The sequence below is a fragment of the Pan troglodytes genome, chromosome 10 (genome assembly GCF_028858775.2).
Source record: "Pan troglodytes isolate AG18354 chromosome 10, NHGRI_mPanTro3-v2.0_pri, whole genome shotgun sequence".
Taxonomy (NCBI): Eukaryota; Metazoa; Chordata; class Mammalia; order Primates; family Hominidae; genus Pan; species Pan troglodytes.
In genome coordinates, this window is record NC_072408.2 from 15783746 (window position 1) to 15805292 (window position 21547).

At 42.1% G+C, this 21547-nt stretch overlaps 1 protein-coding gene across 1 annotated transcript; it reads right to left on the reverse strand.

Annotated features, from left to right (window-relative positions):
- Positions 1–544: 544 nt before the first annotated feature.
- On the reverse strand, positions 545–17434 carry MFAP5 (microfibril associated protein 5). The gene is made up of 10 exons (XM_001136544.4): positions 17235–17434; positions 16655–16714; positions 15454–15489; positions 10366–10410; positions 9993–10025; positions 9020–9064; positions 6267–6296; positions 5105–5192; positions 4104–4177; positions 545–2806 (listed from the first exon to the last, which is right to left on the reverse strand). Exons 2-10 carry the CDS (start codon positions 16710–16712, stop codon positions 2694–2696), a joined length of 522 nt encoding a protein of 173 aa, XP_001136544.2. The 5' UTR covers positions 16713–16714; positions 17235–17434; the 3' UTR covers positions 545–2693.
- Positions 17435–21547: the final 4113 nt, after the last annotated feature.

Genomic DNA, 21547 nt, shown 5'->3' on the forward strand with positions numbered 1-21547 from the left:
AGTGAAGGAAAGAATAGAAGATAGCAGAAGAGAGACATTTGAGCAATATTGCTATATATATATATGTCTATATATATGTCTACATATATGTCTATATATGTCTATATATATGTCTATATATATGTCTATATATGTCTATATATATGTCTATATATGTCTATATATATATGTCTATATATATGCTTTTTTTTTGAGACAGTCTTGCACTGTCACCCAGGCTGGAGTACAGTGGCATGATCTCGGCTCACTGCAACCTCCGCCTCCCAGGTTCAAGCAATTCTCCTGCCTCAGTCTCCCAAGTAGCTGGGATTACAGGCACCCACCACCACGCCTGGCTAATTTTTGTATTTTTAGTAGAGACAGGGTTTCACCATGTTAGCCAGGCTGGTCTCGAACTCCTGACCTCAGGTGATCCGCCCACCTCAGCCTCCAAAAGTGCTGGGATTACAGGCGTGAGCCACCATGCCCGGCCGATACACATTTTTTAAAGTGGAATAAAAGTTCATAAATTCAGGCCTTTTTCGTAAACAGAGAAGAGAAAAAGAACCAGAACAAAAGACATTTTATTTTGAGAAATAAATTGGAAAAAAAATATTTTAAAATGTTTAATTTGCAATATACATAATACTGGAATTGAAATGCTGTCTGATGGAAATGTTGCAATGTGGAGTAGGAGGGTCAAGTTCGTGAAGATATTCTTAAAATTAATCTTGGAAACTCTGTGCCTATGAGGTTTCTCTAAAGTGGCTAAAATATGCATTGAATATGTCGTCTAAATGAGTACACTTAATTCTAGAGACTGTAAGGAGTAGACATTATATGCTTTGGGGCTTTTTGTAGCATTTTTTTTAAATCAGTTGTACAGATCCCATTAAACTAAATTGTTTCTTAACAGCAAGAATCTGATCATTTAACTAGTTTTCTCAGCAATATAAAAGGAATACAACCTCCACTGTCATATATAACTTGTTGTCTCCTAGCTCCTATTTGAATTCCATTGGCTTTTATAGAAAGTTATTGAGTTAGTCAGACAGAAGGATTCATGATATATAATTTGTCATTTGTTATAATGGGATTTTCTTCTATTCCATTGTGGACTGCTATCCTCACCTAGGATAAAGCAGATATGGTTGCTGTGAATTAGACTGTATCTAAGCTTCAAGAAATATGAATAATGCATTTAAATCCAGAGAATCATAGAATTAAAGGAAATCTTAGAACTAAGAATATATATAATATATATATATATTTCTTAAGATGGACTTTTGCTTTTGTCACCCAGGCTGGAGTGCAATGGCGCCATCTCGGCTCACTGCAACCTCTGCCTCCCAGGTTCAATTGATTCTCCTGCCTCAGCCTCCCGAGTAGCTGGGATTACAGGCACGTGCCACCACGCCCAGCTAATTTTTGTATTTTTAGTAGAGATGGGGTTTCACCATGTTGGCCAGGCTCGTCTCAAATTTCTGACCTCAAGTGATCCACCCGCCTCAGCTCCCCAAAGTGCTCGGATTACAGGCATGAGCCACTGCGCCCAGCAGTACTAAGATAAATTTAACCTTCTCATTTTAAAGATGAGGAAATTAAACCAGGACCTAATGAAGGAAAATGGCTTATCCAAGGCTACGTGGTTACTGCTAGAGCCAGGATAAGAATGTGGGTTGTCTGAATATTGTGTTTCTTTCCTCTTTTGTATTAACTATTAGGCAAACTTTCTGTCTGCCTATTAAAATTCAAGTCTGAATGCCCTTCTTAGGCCCCAATCAGGATATCCAAAAGCCACTTGCACAGTAATTCTACCGTGCACTTGTTAAGTTGTGAAGATGAACGAAGTAGCAACTCAAGGAAACGTCAACCAATGGTATGATTTCACATTAAGTTGTCTAATTTGCTTTGTGGTGGTGGGTTCATCCCAGTACTACCCATAAACGAATCAGTAAATGAGACTTATTTTCCAACCTTACTTCCCGACTAGACAACTGCATGAAAAATTGGATAGCAAATTATGAGTCCAAGCTCTATAGCTGGCATAGTCCTCATGCTTTAGCCCCAGCCTCTGAGCTTAGCAGAAGACATTTTGGGTCCTTATATATTGCTAGTAGGATTGTATAATTCTTGACTGTGTTGCAGAATCTTACAGGACTACAAAACTTACCATGATGTGTCTTATAAGGAAGACTTGCCAGGCAAATTTTCGGGCAAGCCAGCAAAATAGTTAAAGTAAGAGTAAAGAGGAACATGTGAATGATGGGGAGTTGGTCTAGGAAAATATTGTGAGGAAAATAAATGAAATTCTATGGTTAGCCCAAATAGACAAAGATAGCTTCTTCAACCCTAAGATCTATATCAGACAGATTCAATAGTAAAGATTATTAGCCTAAAGTTTAGTCTCCCTTGAAATTGTACATAGAATGTTTGTATATAAGCCATATAGTCATCATCTATTCACTGTGTCTATGATATTGAGAAGCAGCAAAATTATGCAATAATATAGACTTTGTATTTTAAGTGCTAGAAAATGAGATAAATGTTATCAGTTTGGGTGAAAAAGTAGAGAGTAGGGGTAAAAGCTGGACATTGCAAAAGGATTGGTTTAAGAAATACTGTCTAAGGGTTAGCTGTCAATGGTTGGAGAAGAAGGAGATCCTCCTTCCTCTCACCCATATATTTTTTTCTTCTTTCCTCTTTTTCAATGATCACAGACCATTGGGTCTCTGCAAATCCACATTTTCACAGGGAGGAAGTCGGAAGTAATTGGAGCGACGGAGTCTCCTAGGGGGCAGACCAGCCATCTGACGGCAAAGCTCATCTAGAAGAGAAGCAGAACATCATGGGAAGAGAATGCAGAAGATAACAAAGGCTCTTGTTTTAAGGGATAGAGAAGACTTTTCAGTGTGGTGTAGTGAAAAGGTTGGAGAGAAAAAGATCTGGGTTTTAACCAGCTCTGCCACTTACTTTAGTTATTTGCCACTTCCTAGAAAGTTTCTTAAATTTTATAAACCTCACTATCCCTTTCTGTAAAATGAGAATTAAAATACCTACCTCAACAGTATATTTCTGAGTATTAAAATGAAATCATGTATGCAAAGTACCTAGCACAGGTGAGCAGTAAATGTTAGTTTCCTTTATATATCCAGCTGCCAATTCTTCTAATCATGGATCTATTAAATAGAAAAATGAGATCCAATCATTCAGTATACATTTACGTGCTTTCTATGGGCAAACAGCTAACTTTAGTAAGTCCCTTGAGATACTTGAAAGTGCCTAGAGTCCCAAATACCCATCCTCAATCTCAAGGTGCTTCCCTTGCAGGTGGCCTGCACAAAGCCAATGGGGGCACACAGCAAGTTTCCTTCTGCGAAGTTAACTACAGCTCTTACTCAGGAACTCAGCACAAAGCGGGCTGCTGAGTCAGAAATGGCTTTGTCTGTGGTGTTTTCACCAACCACAGCCATCGTTCGGGGCTGGCCATGGGGAAGGTGAGAGTATCTTTGTTTCCACCATGTATGGTCTACAACCACACATTTTGGGCCCTCGTAATTGCCCCATAACATCTTTCTACCTTTTTCTACCTGAAATGTCACAGTAAGAAATGTTCATTGTTCTTGGAATTGGTGAACTATTTACAACATAGCTGATTTCTAAATGTCCCATCTATTTTTTATTTATAGGCCCTATCCAAACCTTACTGTCTCCAAATTAGTGCATGTGCGTGTGTATGTTTTATTTTTAGTTATGAACATGGCTGCGGACTAGCAGAGTCTATTATCTGTAATGGCTGACTTGAAATTTTCCCTAGAACCCCAGTGAATGATCTTTAAAATAGCCAGAGTGTCAGAAAGCTCTCTAAGTAGGAGACACTGTGGGGTTACAATCTGGTAGGACAGGGATCTAGGGGTACTTTTCTTAGGGTTATGTTTGTATATCAAGCATACTGCTTTATGTAGATTGTTTATTTGAGATAACTTCCAGCAGGAGCTGATGGAATCTAAGGGGGTAGCCTGAAGCCCTCCTCTAATACCAGATTTTGGATATAGTAATATAATGTCCGTATCTACCCTTCTCATAACTGCTTCTCTCCATTAAACATCCAGACATCATCTTACCTTTCATAGCTTCGTGTTCCTTACAGACAAGACGAGAGCAGATCTCCTTGTTGACGATGTACATACGTCGTGAACTGCAGACGTCCCAGTGTCATAGGCAAGGAAGGAGATGGAAGAAAGCCTTGAGAGGAGAACTCACCTGGGTCTGGGATGCCTCTTCAACTCTCATATTCCCCACTTTCCCTATCTGCTTTTCCCCAACTGTATTTTCTTAAGTATTTCAGACTTTTGCCCCCCAGCTGGAAAATAGGGGAGGGAATGGTATTAATTACTCTTCTGTTTTTTAAATTTTATTTCAATAGTTTTTGGTGTACAGGTGGTTTTTGGTTACATGGATAAGTTCTTTAGTGGTGATTTCTGAGATTTTGGTGCACCCGTCACCCAAGCAGTGTACACTGTACCCAATGTGTAGCCTTTATCCCTCATTCCTCTCCCACTCTTTCCCCTGAGTCCCCAAAGTCCATTATATCATTCTTACGTTTTTGCCTCCTCATAGCTTAGCTCCCACTTATAAGCGAGAACATACAATATTTGGTTTTTCATTGTTTAGTTACTTCATTTAGAATAATGACCTCCAGCTCCATCCACGTTGTTGCAAAGGCCATTGTTTTAGTTATTCTTCTTAGTGACACTTTGCACACTCTACCTAGAGTCAGGCTTAATATTCCTCCCCGCTATTTTCTACCTTAGAGCTGGGCCATTTTCTTCAGTCTCCTTCTATCAGGTAATAAATTGAGCATGCCAGTATTTCCCTCATGACCCTTCTTCCTCCAGCCCTCACCTTCATTTCCCTTCTAAGTTCTATTACTCTGCCTGTTCTTTGTACACTTCAGCCCAGACTCCAGGTTCTAGTTGGTACATTCAGAAATAACTAGGAGGGTTGTGCTAAAAACTTTGGCCCCATCAAAGTTTGCAATTCCATAGTGGGTGCTCATTAAATAGTTATCAACACAAAAACACTACCATGGAAGATGCTTTTTGGGCATTCTGGGATCCCTTACCTGGTGAAGCATAACTGATGAATGCATTGTTTAACCGGCCGATGCACAGAGTAGAGCCTTGTGCAGGTAAATTTCTCATCCCAGCACTCTGAGGAAGCCCAATACAAAAAATAAGGAGGTCCAAATAGAAGCAGCATAAATGAAGGATTGAAGGAATTGGGAAGGATAGATAGAGTAGGAAAAAAATACAGAGTAATCTCTACAGAGAATCATTATAAATTGGGCTACATCCTTTCTGTCCACCAAAAACACAGCAAGAGGGAATTGACTAAATGAAGTTTTGGCGCTTCCCTACTTGGAAGTAGAAGTGGATAAAATAATCTCTGAGAGCACTTCTAGGAATAAAGTCTTTCTAGGATTATCCGTTATGAAATATAAAATAGGCTGGGCACGGTGGCTCATGCTTGTAATTCCAGCACTTTGTGGGGACGAGGCAGGCAGATCACCTGAAGTCAGGAGTTCGAGACCAGCCTGGCCAACAAGGTAAAACCCCGTCTCTACTGAAAATACAAACATTAGCCAGGAGTGGTGGCAGGTGCCTGTAATCTCAGCTACTCGGGAGGCTGAGGCGGGAGAATCGCTTCAACCTAGGAGGCGGAGGTTGCAGTGAGCCAAGATCACGCCACTGCACTCCAGGCTGGGTGACAGAGTGAGACTCCATCTCAGAAAAATAAAATAAAATAAAACAAAATAGTAAAATAAAATAGAAATGCTGATAATCCCATTCTGAAAAAATCAGATTTCTTAGGCAGGTTGCTATTTCTCTGTTCCAGTAGTTTTCAACCCTAGCTATATATCAGAATTATCAGTACATTAGGAAATGCAATTTTAACCATGGCCTCCGTGGTAATATGGAGTCCTTGAAGTTAAATTGATTTCACTTCCCAATCCACTAACCACCACATAATGTGCAAGGGTACTTTAGGGAGAGGGCTATTTGGGGACCATGCAACATTTGTTCCATTCTTTCCCCTTGACTTTTATGACAGGTGCTCATTTTTTTTAAAAAAAAGAGTAAGGGAGTGAAGAACACTAATACTCTTTGAGAAATAATTGGAAGTAAACTAGAAGATGTGCCAAGTACCCTCCAAAGAACAAGGAGGTAAGGAATCCACAGGAAGAGAAAAGGCTTAAGAAGAAGGCATGCAAGCAACAATCATACCTGCAGTGGTATTTTTTTCACTGAGGGAGGCTGAAAGGCAGAAATTTTATTCCATTGTTACGAATTCTAGAAGTTACTACTTCTGTAACTGCCACACTGCCTCACTTAGGACCTGCTTGGAGTGCCCATAAATGGGGAGCAAATGAATTAATAACTCTTAGCAACTTCTAAAAGAAAACCCTTATTGAGCTGATTTGCTCCACAAAATTGAAGACATTAGGAGGCAGGATGGGATTTTTTTCCTTTCTCCTTTCCTTTCTAAAGAGTTGAGAATTCATTGTATTGTGAGTATCTCTGTATTGTTGACAAGAAGCAAATTTAGTAGGAACACAAGGCAAAGAGTTACATGCCCAGAGGAGCTTCTTCCTAGAGCTAAGTAGAGAAAAGATTATTATCCTGTACAAGCTCTTCCTTATAAGAGAAAATTTATTTTCTGTAGATTAGATACATCATCATAAATTCTCTTGATAGAAGCTGTTGGGTAAAGAATAATGAGGGTCAGCTGGGCACAATGGCTCACACCTGTAATCCCAGCACTTTGGGAGGCCAAGGCAGGTAGATTATTTGAGGTCAGGAGTTTGAGACCAGCCTGGCCAACATGGTGAAACCCCCTCTCTACTAAAAATACAAAACTTAGTTGGGTGTAGTGATGTGCACCTGTAATCCCAGCTACTCAGGAGGCTGAGGCAGGAGAATCACTTGAACCTGGGAGGCAGAGGCTGCAGTGAGCCAAGATCGTACCATTGCACTCCAGCCTAGGTGACAGAGGGAGACTCCATCTCAAAATAAATAAATAAATAAATAAATAAATAAAGAATAATGAGGGTCATCCTAACCTAGGGGCAAATTTAATATGGGCCTTATTCACAGAATGAAGAACAAGTCAAGGAGTTAGATGAATAGACTAGTCAGGGGAGTTACCAGGGAAAATGTCACTGGAAGTGTTGCAAATAGAATACTAGGACCTGTGTTATGAGATCTCATCTATCCCATGGTTTCTAAGCAGGTGTATATGCTGATAATTCCCAAACCTGTATTTCCAACCTCATCTCTCTCCTAAACTCCAGACCTATAAATCCAACTGCCTTTTTATGGAAGAGTTCTTGAATATTTCAAAGATGTTTCACATTCAATGTATCTCCAACAGACTTAATTATCTTTCCCTTCACTAATTCTAGTTGTTATACAGTGAATGAGACCACCATCCACCCAATAGCCACATGTAGAAAACTGGTTGTCATGGCTGGGCGTGGTGGCTCATGCCTGTAATCCCAGCACTTTGGGAGGCCAGGGTGGTTGGATCACCTGAGGTCAGGCGCTCAAGACCAGTCTGGCCAACATGTTGAAACCCCGTCTCCACTAAAAATACAAAAAAATTAGCCAGGCTTGGTGGTGGGCGCCTGTAATCCCAGCTACTTGGGAGGCTGAAGCAGGAGAATTGCTTGAACCCGGGAGGCGGAGGTTGCAGTGAGCCAAGATCGCGCTATTGCACTCCAGCCTGGGCAACAAGACCAAGACTCTGTCAAAAGAAAAAAGAAAAAGAAAACTGGATGTCAACTCAACAATCCCCTCTCCCTTATAGCTCACATTTAATTCTCCCTATCTCTACCTTGATTCAGGGCAGCATCTTTTATTGGGAACACTGCAACAGTGGCCCTGCTGGTTTTCCGGGTTCCAGGCGATCAATCACGGTCAAATCAGTTTTCCACACTGCCCTGGGAGTACAGTAGGGGGTTTGGAGGTGGGGTGTGATCCTTCCAACGCACAAATCTAATTATAATCTTACCTTGCATAAACGTCTCTCTGGTTGGTTTTCATGTCCAACCTACACCTTTTGATTTATATTGTTTTCCTTACCTAAAAGCTCTTCCCTCTTCTATTAACTTAGTTCACTTCTACTTGTCTTTCAGGAAGCAGCTTAGTCAAATGTGCCCTCCACAAAAAACCTTTTCTCACCCCCAGCACCGAACCTAGTCAAGAACTCTTTCTGTGTCTTCCATAGCTTCTCTTGCTTATCCTGATTATCGAATTTTGTGAAACTGAATAAAGTTATCTGTTTGTCTATCTTGTATATTACACAAAAGATGTCTAGTAGAAGAAAACCAGTTTTGTTCACTTTTATATCCTTGGCACCTAGTAGCAAGTTTTCAATAATGATTTGTTAAAAAATAATCTAGCCGCCTATAATCCCAGCACTTTGGGAGGCCGAGGCAGGTGGATCACCTGAAGTCAAGAGTTCAAGACCTGCCTGGCCAACGTGGCGAAACCCCATCTCTACTAAAACTACAAAAAATTAGCCAGGCATGGTGGTAGGTGCCTATAATTCCAGCTACTTGGGAGGCTGAGAAAGGAAAATCGCTTGAACCCAGGAGGCGGAGGCCGCAGTGAGCGGAGATCGCGCCATTGCACTGCAGCCTGGACGACAAGAGCAAGAATCCGTCTCAAAAAAAAAAAAAAAAAAAATTCAGTCAAAGCATTACTTCTTCTACCCTTTATCCTCCAAAATGTGTTTATACTTTTATCTTGCCTTTACCCATCAAGTCTTGAAACTTTGAGAGAAAGATTAGCACAGTTCCTGTTTGTCAGGTGTTCAACAATGTCATTAATTTGAATTGAACTACTGGAAATATGTGCTCCATAAACTGTCATCCTGTCTTTTTAGGATCCTTCAGCAGCTGCACACTATCCAGAATGGGCTCTGGGGAAAGCCTAGAATGGCCCTGATGACCTGGGGGTCCCAGATCTGAACTTACCCAAGTCATCTGTGGAAGGTGCAATATCAGCCAAAACAGCCAAAACTGAAAAGGCACAAAACAGCAGGTATGAGGAGGGCTTCAAATTGCAAACACAAGGCAGAGTAAGAAAAGGGAGAATGGAGATACCGTGGCAGGTGGAAGACTATGTCTGGCTTTGTGTTTTATGTACAAGGGAATAGAATTAATTAAATAATTATAAATTTTTTTAAAGAATATTAGTCCTGGGTGGGGCGCAGTGGCTCGCACCTGTAATCTCAGAATTTTGGGAGGCTGAGGCAGGTGGATCACTTGAGGTCAGGAATTCAAGACCAGCCTGGCCAATATAGTGAAACCCCATCTCTAGTAAAAATACGGAAATTAGCATGGTGGCAGGCGCCTGTAATCCCAGCTACTCAGGAGGCTGAGGCAGGAGAATCACTTGAATGCTGGAGGCAGAGGTTGCTGTGAGCTGAGGTTGTGCTGCTGCACTCTAGCCTGGGCTACAGAGCTAGACTCTGTCTCAAAAAAAAAAAAAAAAAAATTAGCACTGTCACTGAACAACACTCTCACGACCTCAGTATCCAAAGATAGAAGCAGGCTGGACGCTGTGGCTCATGCCTGTAATCCCAGCACTTTGGGAGACTGAGGCCAGGAGTTCAAGACCAGCTCGGCCAACATGGTGAAATCCCGTCTCTACTAAAAATACAAAAATTATTCAGGCATGGTGTCGGGTGCCTATAATCTCAGCTACTCAGGAGGCCAAGGCAGGAGAACCACTTGAACCCAGGAAGTAGGGGTTGCCATGAACCAAAATTGTGCCACTGCACTCCAGCCTGGGCAAAAGAGTGAGACTCCCTCTCAAAAACAAACAACAATAACAAAAAACAAAAGCAAATATAAAAGCACAGAATGAATTCAAGAGCTGGAATAAACATTGTGAATATTAACAAGAACCATGCCATTTTTTTTTTTTAACTGCGGTAAAACTTACCTGTTTCATCTGTAGTGGGATCATTCACCAGATCTGCAAAGACACATAACAAGGAATGAAAAAATGCAGTCAGGAAAAGTAGCTAAGGAAAGCAGGATAAAGGGACGATGATCTCAAAGGAGGCAAGAAAGGCTGAAGTGAAAGCCTGTGGACTCGGGCAGATGAGGGACTATCGCAGAAAGAAATGGAAGAGAGAGTAAGACTGGGCATGCGTACAGAGATGCTGGCATCTAAGCTGACAACAGAACTCTGCATGAGCTCAGAGCACCCACCAACCCTTCTGAAGTCTATTTTTCTTTATATAGACATGACCCTTAATCTATCTATCCCCAATAAAACAGCAAACAAACAAACAAACAAAAGTGTAGCTTACTAGGATCTTCTGTGAATGTTTCTGGAGTCGTTTGAGTCACATCGTCTGAAAAGAAAATTAGAAAACAATTTCTGAGATTCTCTGTCTCCCTGCCACCCTTGCACTTCCGGTAAGTTAAATTACGAAGCATAGTGCCCAGCGGAGTTGAGTATCCCACAAATGTTTTTCCTTGACTGCTTACAATAATGACAAACGATTGATGACTTCTTTGCAATACTTATTTAAAATGAAATCGGGTATACCAAAGGCATTGTGATTTTGACATTCATAATTCTTTTATTTTTATTTATTTTTTTTTTTTGAGACGGAGTCTCGCTCTGTCGCCCAGGCTGGAGTGCAGGGGCGCGATCTCGGCTCACTGCAAGCTCCGCCTCCCGGGTTCACATCATTCTCCTGCCTCAGCCTCCCAAGTAGCTGGGACTACAGGCGCCCGCCACAGCGCCCGGCTAATTTTTTGTATTTTTAGTAGAGACGGGGTTTCACCGTGGTCTCGATCTCCTGACCTCGTGAACCGCCCCCCTCGGCCTCCCAAAGTGCTGGGATTACAGGCGTGAGCCACCGCGCCCGGCCCATAATTCTGATATAATTGGGTATGAATTTGCTGATATGCTTATGAGTGTTCATAAAAGGTAGTATTGATTTTTTTTTTTTTTTAAGAGTCTCGCTCTGTCACCCAGGCTGAAGTGAGTGGCCGGTCTCGGCTCACTGCGACCTCCGCCTCCTGGGTTCAAGCGATTTTCGTACCTCAGCTTCCCAAGTAGCTGGGATTACAGGCGCATACCACCATGCCTGGCTAGTGTATATATATATATATACATACACACACACACACACACATATATATATATGTATATATATATATATATATTTTTTTTTTTTTTTTTTTTTTTGAGACAGAGTCTCGCTCTGTCTGTCGCCCAGGCTGGAATACAGCGGCGCACGATCTCGGCTCACTGCAACCTCCGCCTCCCGGGTTCAAGCAATTCTCTGCCTCAGCCTCCAGAGTAGCTGGGATTACAGGCGCCCGCCACCACGCCCAGCTAATTTTTGTATTTTTAGTAGAGATGGGGTTTCACCATATTGGCCAGGCTGGTCTTGAACTCCTGACCTCAGGTGATCTGCCCGCCTAGGCCTCCCAGAGTGCTAGGATTGCAGGTGTGGGCAACTGCACCTGGCCTGTTTGCTAAATATTTAAATGTTTGCTAAGAGAGTAAATTTCAGGTGCTCTTATTATACACATACAAAAAAGGAAACTAATGAGGATATGGATATGTGAATTTGCTTGACTGTAGTAACCATTTCACTTTATACACATCTATCAAAATGTCATGGTGGATACTGTAAACACATACAATATAATTTATATGTAAATTAAAAAATAAAAGTAAATGTTAATGCTGTTTTGTTATTTTGCTTTTTAAAGTAGAGACCATTGGTTTTAGGAAGTGCTATTATTTACAATTTCCTGTAAATACAAAATTAGCCTGGCGTGGTGGCGGGTGCCTGTAATCCCAGCTACTCTGGAGGCTGAGGCAGGAGAATCGCTTGAACCCAGGAGGCAGAGGTGGCAGTAAGCTGAGATCGCGCCATTGCACTCCAGCCTGGGTGATAAGAGAGAAACCCTATCTCAAAAAATAAGAATAAAATAATAGTAACAACAATAAAATAAATATTAAGCAAACATTCCATCGGCAATTACCCTTCAATGTAAATAGCTTATAGTCATAATCCATTCTACCCACTAGGGGTCAGCAAATTCACATAGTTTGCTTTGACCTTTTTTTTTTTTTTTTTTTTTTTTGAGACGGAGTCTCGCCCTATCACCCAGGCTGGAGTGCAGTGGTGGCATGATCTCGGCTCACTGCAACCTCTGCCTCCCAGGTTCAAGTGATTCTCCTGTCTCAGCCTCCTGAGTAGCTGGGACTACAAGCGTGTGCCACCATGCCCGACTAGTTTTTGTATTTTTAGTAGAGACAGGGTTTCACCATGTTGGTCAGGCTGGTCTTGAGCTCCTGACCTCAGGTGATCCAACCACCTTGGCCTCCCAAAGTGCTGGGATTACAGGCATAAGCCACCATGCCCGGCCTGACTTCTTTTTTTAACTTCAGATTCTATTAATAAATGTCAGATGTAAATCTGATGGGAACAAATATTTTTATAAAGCATATCAGAGTTATGGATAATTATAAAAAAGGTGAAATACAAATAAAGCATTTCATAGGAATTTCCCTTGCTTACCTCATCCTTTTTTCTAAATTCCAGATAGAAATTCATCAGGTTTGGCTGGGCTTCATGGTTCATGCCTGTAATCCCAGCATTTTGGGAGGCCAAGGCATGCGTATCACTTGAGGTCAGGAGTTTGAGACCAGTCTGGCCAACATGGTGAAATCCCATCTCTACTAAAAATACAAAAATTAGCTGGGCATGGGTGGTGCATGCCTGTAGTCCCAATTACTCAGGAGGCTGAGGCAGGAGAATGAATTGAACTCAGGAGGCGGAGGTTGCAGTGAGCTGAGATCTTGCCACTGCACTCCAGCCTGGGACAGAGTGAGACTCTGCCAAAAAAAAAATTCATCAGGCTTGACAAAAAAGCCTCTTAACCTTTCACACTCATTATGGGCTTTCTTCTTTCAGAACACTTTTTTTTTTTAAGTAGGATGTCATTGATTGGAAGAATAATCTTTAACAAAAGGAATCCAAGTCTGTTCCAATCCCACAGGATATTTGAAAAACCACTAACCTGAATCATTCCAGAGACTGCAGGAGAGGAGTGGAGCCTCTCCCGGGTGCAGCCCAATCCTTCCTGGTTCCCTTTCTCCAGAGGCCTAGCTACATTCCAGTCCAGCCACTCACAGAAACAGGAGCAAAGCAATGGGAGAACAGAGGGCTTGAGAATGTATCCTAGCTGTCTCTGGGATTTCAGGGCAGAGTACTGCTTTTCTGCATATATCTCAGTTTAACCAACTGTCCCAAGAGCTATCACCATATAAATGCTTTATCTAGTATTCATGAAGTTCTCTCTGAAAAAAAAAAATTAACGTATTTTCTTTTCCCTTTCTTTTTTTGAGAGAGTCTCACTCTGTTGCCCAGGCTGCAGTACGGTGGTGCCATCATAGCTCCTTTGCAGCTTCGAACTCCTGGGCTCAAGCGATCCTTTCACCTCAGCCTTCTGAGTAGCTAGGACAACCAGCAAACCACCACACCTGGCTTTTTTTTTTTTTTTTTAAGAGATAGGGTCTCAGGCTGGCAGCAGTGGCTCACACCTGTAATCCCAGCACTTTGGGAGGCCGAGGCCTGCAGATCACCTGAGGTCAGGAGTTTGTGACCAGCCTGACTGACACAGTGAAACCCTGTCTCTACTAAACACAAAAAATTAGCCAGTTGTGGTGGCGCATGCCTATAATCCAAGCTACTTAGGAGGCTGAGACAGGAGAATCACTTGTACCTGGGAGACGGAGGTTGCAGTGAGCCGAGATCGCGCAATTGTACTACAGCCTGGGTAACAAGAGCGAAACTCTGTCTCAAAAAAAAAAAAAAAAAAAGGGTCTCACTATGTTGCCCAGGCTGATCTCAAACTCATGGCCTCAAGTGATCCTCCCACCTCAACCTCCCAAAGTGCTTGGTATTACAGGCATGAGCCACCACACCAGGCAAGACAGTTCATCATATCTTATGATATGTCTGCGAGAAAAGCATCTAAAGTCTTAACACAGGACTGGTTCCTAATCAGCCCAGAAAAATGAATTCCAACTTTCAGTTTTGCTGGTACTAAAATCTCGGGAGGCCTTTCCCCTAGTCTGAAGTCTAGTCACATTCCTGCCCTTTTTTCCTAGATTCAGATTTAGATTCAGAAACTCGGGGATTTGGGTATTTTTACCAACAACAGAAAAAAAATTTTTGTATTTTTATCTTCTGTACCAGGACCCACTGCAAGAAAAATATATTATACTGTACCCTGGTATATACATATGGAAAACTAAGAGAAGTTTTATTAAAGTTGTATGAAATAATACTTTACTCTTGCAAAACACATGCAATGCATCCTGGTATATTGGTTTTCGTCTATCTTAATTCATTTTAAAAATTAATACCAGTTGTGACCCACTAAACTGATTTCATGATCCCATTAATAGGTTGCCTACTGGAGCGCTCTGTCCTCTAACTCTCCTGGGATGGGAGAAATAAAGAGATAAATTATAATTATGTTGAATGCCTTGAGGCAGAATAGAGTTTTCTTCATGAAGTCGAAGGAAGTGGTCCTCTAGGGGTCACAACTTTTGGGATTTTTGTTATAGAGAATGGTGTGAGCAAAAATTACCTAAAAAGCGGAAAAACCAAAAAATACCTTTTGGGTTTTGCCCAGTTGTGCCACAATTTCACCTAGGATTGACATGACTTCTTTTTTTCTTATTTTTTTTTTTTTTTTTTAGTCAGTTCCACTCTGTTGCCCAGGCTGGAGTGCAATGGCATGATCATGGCTCACTGCAACCTCAGCCTCCTGGGTTCAAGCAATTCTCATGCCTCAGCCTCCTGAGTAGCTAGGACCACAGGCATGCGCCACCATGCCAGGCTAATTTTTTTTTTTTTTCTAGAGATGAGGTCTCCCTGTGTTGCCCAGTTTGGTCTCAAACTCCTGGGCTCAAGTGATCCTCCCGCCTCAGCCTCCCAAAGTGCTGGGATTATGGGTATAAGATGACTTCTTATCCTGTCTTTCATTTTTCCACTGTTACATGAATTAAGGAATGCTTTTTGTAAGGACTAGTAAGCATTTTCTGAGTAAGATAGGAGATGCATAAAGAAAAATGAAAACAGAAATGGGCATAGAGGATGTCTTGGGAAGGTGTTTCGGTAGTTTAAAAACACACACACAAGAAGCTTTTATGAATGGGATAATAGGATAGTGGAAACTGGTGAAGTTGATCCTATTTCTCACACTTTGGCAATGCATCTCTTTGTTGTAGGAAATATTCTTTTTTTTTTTTTTTTTTTTTGGCAGCGATAGATAAGCAGGAAGGATTTTTTAACTCTGTTCATCTAAATTTTCCTGATAAGAACCCCAACAGAGCCGCTATCCAAGGGTTCACCTACCTCCTCGTTGACTATTGACCCCCAGGGGTATCCAGTCTATAGCAAAGGAAGAGAAAAGAGATGTGAGTGACTGCAGCTCTATACCTTGTAACCCTTTTATGAGACAAATCAGAAAATCATGGAGAAATGGTTATACTTTATCTTTGTGACTTATTCCTACATAGCTCAATATAAAATTACTGAGACCATTAGTGCTATGAACAAAACCAATAGGAATAGAAAGACTTCAGAAAGACAAGTTCCTTCACTGCTGTGCATTTGTTTGGTAAAAAGAAAAAAAAGACAAGTTCCTGAGAACAAAGCCCTGCTGCCCTCTTACCCTCATTCCTGGCCAGGAATGAAGTCCAGCTCCACTGAGAGGCCTGGCAGCCCTTCTAGTGTTTCCTGCCCTTCTAGCCCCACGGCTTCCCCGCTAACTACACTAGTGAACAAGACAGAAGAATTATTTTTCTCAATCTGTATCGGAAGAAGGAGGGAAAAAAATAGAGTAGGACATCTTTACAGCCTAAAGTTCACTTTCTGTGGCCAGTCTTCTAGCCAGATTCTGGGAAATCTGTGAAGATCACTTTTCTCTTGTGTGTCAGTATGGCATATATTTTTTGCATGCATGTGAGTATACCTGCATGCATGATGGTAATAGTGTATGTATTCCCACTGTTCTTCTTCAAGATTTACATTTGGTCCAGTTTCTTTTTTTCTTTTTTCTTTTTTTTTTTAATGGAGATGAGGTTAACTCGTCTCACTATGTTGCCCAGGTTGGTCTCAGTGATCCTCTCCACTCAGTCTCCCAAAGTGCTAGGAGTATAGGTGTGAACCCACCATGCCCAGCCCAGGTCCAGTTTCTTTCTAGGTAGTCCCTCCTCTATGTTTATGTATGCATTTGTATATCAGCTTCTTTTTTGCTTTGCAATTTGTTTACTCATATGTGACCCTCTTTGGGTGGTTAATATGCATTTGTGTGTATCTCAGTTGCACCTTAGTTTCATAATTCTTGGGAGGCCTTTCCCCTAGTCTGAAGTCTAGTCACATTCCTGAACTTTTTTCCTTAACACAAAATCTGTTCTTCTAATAGGAATTCCAGAGCTCAATACCAAGCATCTCTACTGCTATTCCTCTTCAACTTCATTCCATCCCATCTCCTGCCACACACGTGTATAGCTGAGGAGCTGAGGGTTTAGGGAGCAAAGAATAAAGGACTCACCAGAGGTGATGATGAATGCAGCAAGAAACAGCAGCACCTTGGGTCCCAAGAGCGACATATCTATAGGGGTGGTGGGCATAGCAGAGAATGTGATGCTCAGAGGCACATCAGCATTTCAGTGCCAGGGAAAGATGCCTCTGAGGTCCCTGTCTCTTTGTCTTCCCAGAACTTTCTTCATTTTCCCTTATGACTCAAACCCTTTCTCTCTTTTCTTACCTTTCACCCAACATTCATTTCTCCCTCAAATCTATTCCTTGGTCACTTACCATTATTCTTGCTTTTATTATTCTCTGCTACCAAGTCAGAGGAAATTTTACATTCTACACGGTCCGTACTTGGCCCTACCCTTTGGCCTCTTTCACCCCTGATGTGGAATCTTCCTTTCTCATATGCGTGACTTTTTCATATCATCTGCTCATCTTGGCGTCTCCTTCATCAGAATTCCACGGTTATTTGGGAGGTCTGCTCAAGACTAAGTTCAGTGACATTCCCCATTGCCCCCTCCAGCCCTTTCACACACACACAGACATACACACATTCCCTCTGTCTCTTTAGGGTTTTAGGTAATCAAATAACTCACTGTCTATGGTGTTCTGCTCTTTCCACCGAGTCCTTTGGCTGCTGAATGTGTCTCTCTCTTCTTATGCTGTTCCTACTTTGGCTGGCGAATAAGATGAACAGAGCCACTCCCTGGAAAGGACTTCAGATTTGGCCTCCGCTGAAACAATGAGATGAGGGAGAGCAAGAAAGCCAGGCTAGGCGTAGAATGTGTGTTACAATGAGGCTGGAATGAGAAGGGAGATGGGAATTTGCAGTTGCTCACACCCTCATTCCAAATGTTATGACTACACTGGTGAGAGCTCTTGCTGCTCCCTGGAAGTGTTGGCCCCAGCTCATGTATTGCCTTTCTTCCATTAGCCTATTTTCCCTCCTCTCACGATCTGGTCCCAGCTCCCCTTTGTTCCTTGGGTTCTTTCTTACCGAAAAGTTCCGTCTCCTCCTTGGTGTGTTTTAATGCACATTATAGATGCTGTTTCTCTCTCTCTGGCTATCTTCTTCTTCTTTGTTTTTTGTTTTTTGTTTTTTTTTAAGACAGAGTTTTGCTCCTGTCACCCAGGCTGGAGTGCAATGATATGATCTTGGCTCACTGCAACCTCCGCCTCCTGAGTTCAAGCAATTATCCTGCCTCAGCCTCCTTATATTCCATATTTGAATCATTCCTTCATCCCTCTTTCTCACTTTCTTTTTCAATATTCGTCTCTTCAGCACTAACAAATTTCTTTTTATTCCTGTATTTCTTTTTCATCTCTGCCTCTTTCTTGACCTACACATTTAGACTCTTCTTGTTTTTTTTCCCCTTGGAATATCCTATGTATTCTCACAACCAAGCAAACACAGATACCTTATGAGTTTTGTCCAAGAGGAAGGCTGGCTACCTTAGGGTTATAAAAAGTTGAGGAACTTTTCAGAACTCTCCAAATCATTTTCAAATGTAGAGAAGCTCTGTGAAAGGGGTGCCAGCCTTACTTTGTCTTTTGGCTTTGTTTGAGCTTAACTAAGAATCTGGGTTTCTGGGCTCTTAAGGATAAAATGCAATCAGATGCCCAAAGAAAATTGAAAGGCAAGGTTATTATGCTTTCCTCATTTTCTACCAATATTTTTCCTTAGATCATATAATGTGTAGATAACACTTTCTCTGATCCAGGAATTTTTCTTTTTTTTAAGATAGGGTCTTGCTCTGTCACCCAGGCTGGAGTACAGTGGCATGATCACAGTTCACTGCAGGCTTGACCTGGGCTCAAGTGATCCTCCTGCCTCAGCCTCCTAAGTCGCTGGGACTACAGGTGCATGCCACTATGCCAGGCGAATTTAGATGTATTTTTTTGTAGAGACAGGATTTTGCTATGTTGCTCAGCCTTGATTCAGGAATTTTAAAGGCTTTGTATTTCTTCTTATTCACAGAGACTCTAGTGGTTCAACCACTAAAACATTCCTGCTTTGGATTCAAGAGCAAACTTGAATTACAGAAACTCAAGTCTGAGGAATGGTGGACCTTGTATGCCATAGAAATATGTAAGTTTCAGGTTTCCTGTTGGCTCCCCTTTAGTCTACATTATATATCTCCCTGATGAAATAAATTAGAGAAGAGTACAGGTAGACAGAGAGCAGATAGTATTAATAAATTACATACTAGAAGAATGTAAAAGGGGGTATGATGGAAGGAAGGAAAGAAGGAAAGAAGGAAGGAAGGAAAGAAGGAAGGAAGGAGTCTAGTTGAGAGGAAGAAAGAGCAGTGGACACAGAAATAAGCAAATCGCACTTTGTAAGCACCTCTGGGACCTCCGAGGGAGCTGTAAGTGCTACATCTCTAAGATACATGGAATCTGGTCAGTCCGCAGAACAAGCTGAGTGCTACGCCCAGCCCTTCCTGATCTTCCTGCCCCAGAACTTGCTCTTCTTCCATCTGCTCCCCAGTGAGGGGGCTGAGACTAGAAAACAGATGTGATTCTAGTCTGAGGAGAGTCAGGGGAAGAAAAGGGTGTTGGGAGAAGAAACAAAAAAGCAGATGCAAAGCAGGACATAGCTAAGGCAGGACATAGAATAGAGAGCCTAGAGCAACAATCAAGTTTTCCATGAAGCTCAGACAGATGGAGACACTGAACTCAGGCCAGTCATTTGGCAGGGAGAGCAATGACCTCAATGTGCTGGCCTGGCTAGAGGCTATAGTTTAGGAGAGCCTCCCCAGGCAGTGGGAGGGGGCGTTCTCCTGGGGTTGTAGGAGGTAGTCTGGAGTTGGGGCAGTGAAAATAGGAACAGAATGTTCAGAGCAGGGCTGAAGAAGAGAACAGGCAGGGAGTAGCATCCTAGAAGGAAAGGAGAGGTAGTGAGACAGGAACTGGCAGAAGAGCAGGACAACCATATATTGTTGGGTTTTAAAGACTTTTGAGAATGCAGTTTGTTTCAAGGTTGGTTAGTTTCTTTATTTTCTTTTTTTTTTTTTTTTTTTGTGAGATGGAGTCTCGCTCTATTGCCCAAGCTGGAGTGTAGTGGCGTGAACTTGGCTCACTGAAACCTTCGTCTTCTGGGTTCAAGTGATTTTCCTGCCCTAGTAACTGGGATTACAGGCACCTGCCACCAGGCCCGGCTAATTTTTGTATTTTTAGTAGAGAGGGGGTTTCGCCATGTTGGCCTGGCTGGTCTCGAACTCCTGACCTCAAGTGATTTGCTCCCCTCAGCCTCCCAAAGTACTGGGATTACAGGTGTGAGACACCACACCTGGCCAAGGTTGGTTAATTTTTTCATGGCAACTATGGCGGGCCCTTTATTCTACTACAGTTCCCCATTTGTTTTCAGAGCCCAGGTTTGGATCCCCAGGCTTAGAGATCCTCAGATTTGCTTTTCTCAGGGTGATTTTGTCAGCCTCTGTTGCATTGTACATTAATTAATCATTTAATGACATCAAGTCAAAATCAGCACCAATGGTCAGAAACGAGCAAATGCCATCCAGAGTTACAAGTCCATAATTTTCTGGGGTTCTTTTTGACTCACTGAGTAGCAATCCATACTTCCATCCCATGTAGGCTGGATCTCCTGAGGGTAGACAACACATTCTCCAGCAATAAGAAAGCCCCTCATGGGACTGACTGGCGTGTGTAGAAGTGACTTAATGAAGGCAATCTATGTTTGAGTTACCCAGGAAAATTTTCGTTTTTATAAAATGTCTATGAAAGATGGGCAAAGGGCAAAGAAAGAGGGGAGAGACAGAGATGCGAGATGTCAAGCTGGTTTTATTCATCTGTTTATTGGCCTGTAAAGAATACACCCATTAGCTGAAGGCCTCTGGGCAAATGTACAGAAACGTTATTACTACAGTCCCATCCAACTAAATTAAACCCAGGAGCTAAACACACACAAAAAAAATTTCCCATAAAAGGAAGGAAAAGAAAGGGGGAAGGTTATATGAGGCAGGGAGGGCAGGGAGAGGGAGTGGTGTGTGTAGAGGAATGAAGCAATGAAGTAGTAACAGCCAAACGCAAAAGATGGACTTAGATGCCAAAAGACATATGTCCTTAGAAAACTGAAGCTAGGGAACACTTGTTTGTCCATCAAAATCCGGCCTAGATGTCGCCTCCTGCCAGAAACCTTTCCTGGTCTCCTCTGCCTCTAAAGAGTTCATCATTCCCTCTATTAAACCAACTCTTTGTTTATTTGTATAATTATATAATCCACTTTATTAAACTCTTTTACATATCTTTAATCCTTATTAGGCTGAGGGTTTCTTTTTCTTAGTTTTTTATTTTTTATAGAAATGGGGTCTCACTATGTTGCCCGGGCTGGTATCGAACTCCTGGGCTCAAGTCATCTCCCTGCCTCGGCCTCTCAAAGTGCTGGAATTATAAGCGTGAGCCACTGCCCCTAGCCTAGGCTGAGTGTTTCTTGATGGAAGAGGCTGTCTTACTCCTCTTTAGGTGACATAATGGTTAGCACATTAAAACTCAAAATTTGCAGCCTGGGCAACATGGCAAGACCTTGTCTCTACAAAAAAAAAAAAATTGTTTTTTTTTTGAAACAGAGTCTCACTCTGTCACCCAGGCCGGAGTGCAGTGGCGCAATCTCATCTCATTGCAAGCTCTGCCTCCCAGGCTGACGCTATTCTTCTGCCTCAGCCTCCCGAGTAGCTGGGACTACAGGTGCCCACCACCATGCCTGGATACTTTTTGTATTTTTAGTAGAGACGGGGTTTCATCGTGTTAGCCAGGATGGTCTTGATCTCATGACCTCGTGATCTGCCCACCTCCGCCTCCCAAAGTGCTGGGATTACAGGTGTGAGCCACCGCGCCCGGCCTTTTTTTTTTTTTTTTTTTTTTTTTTTTTTTTGAGACAGAGTTTCAC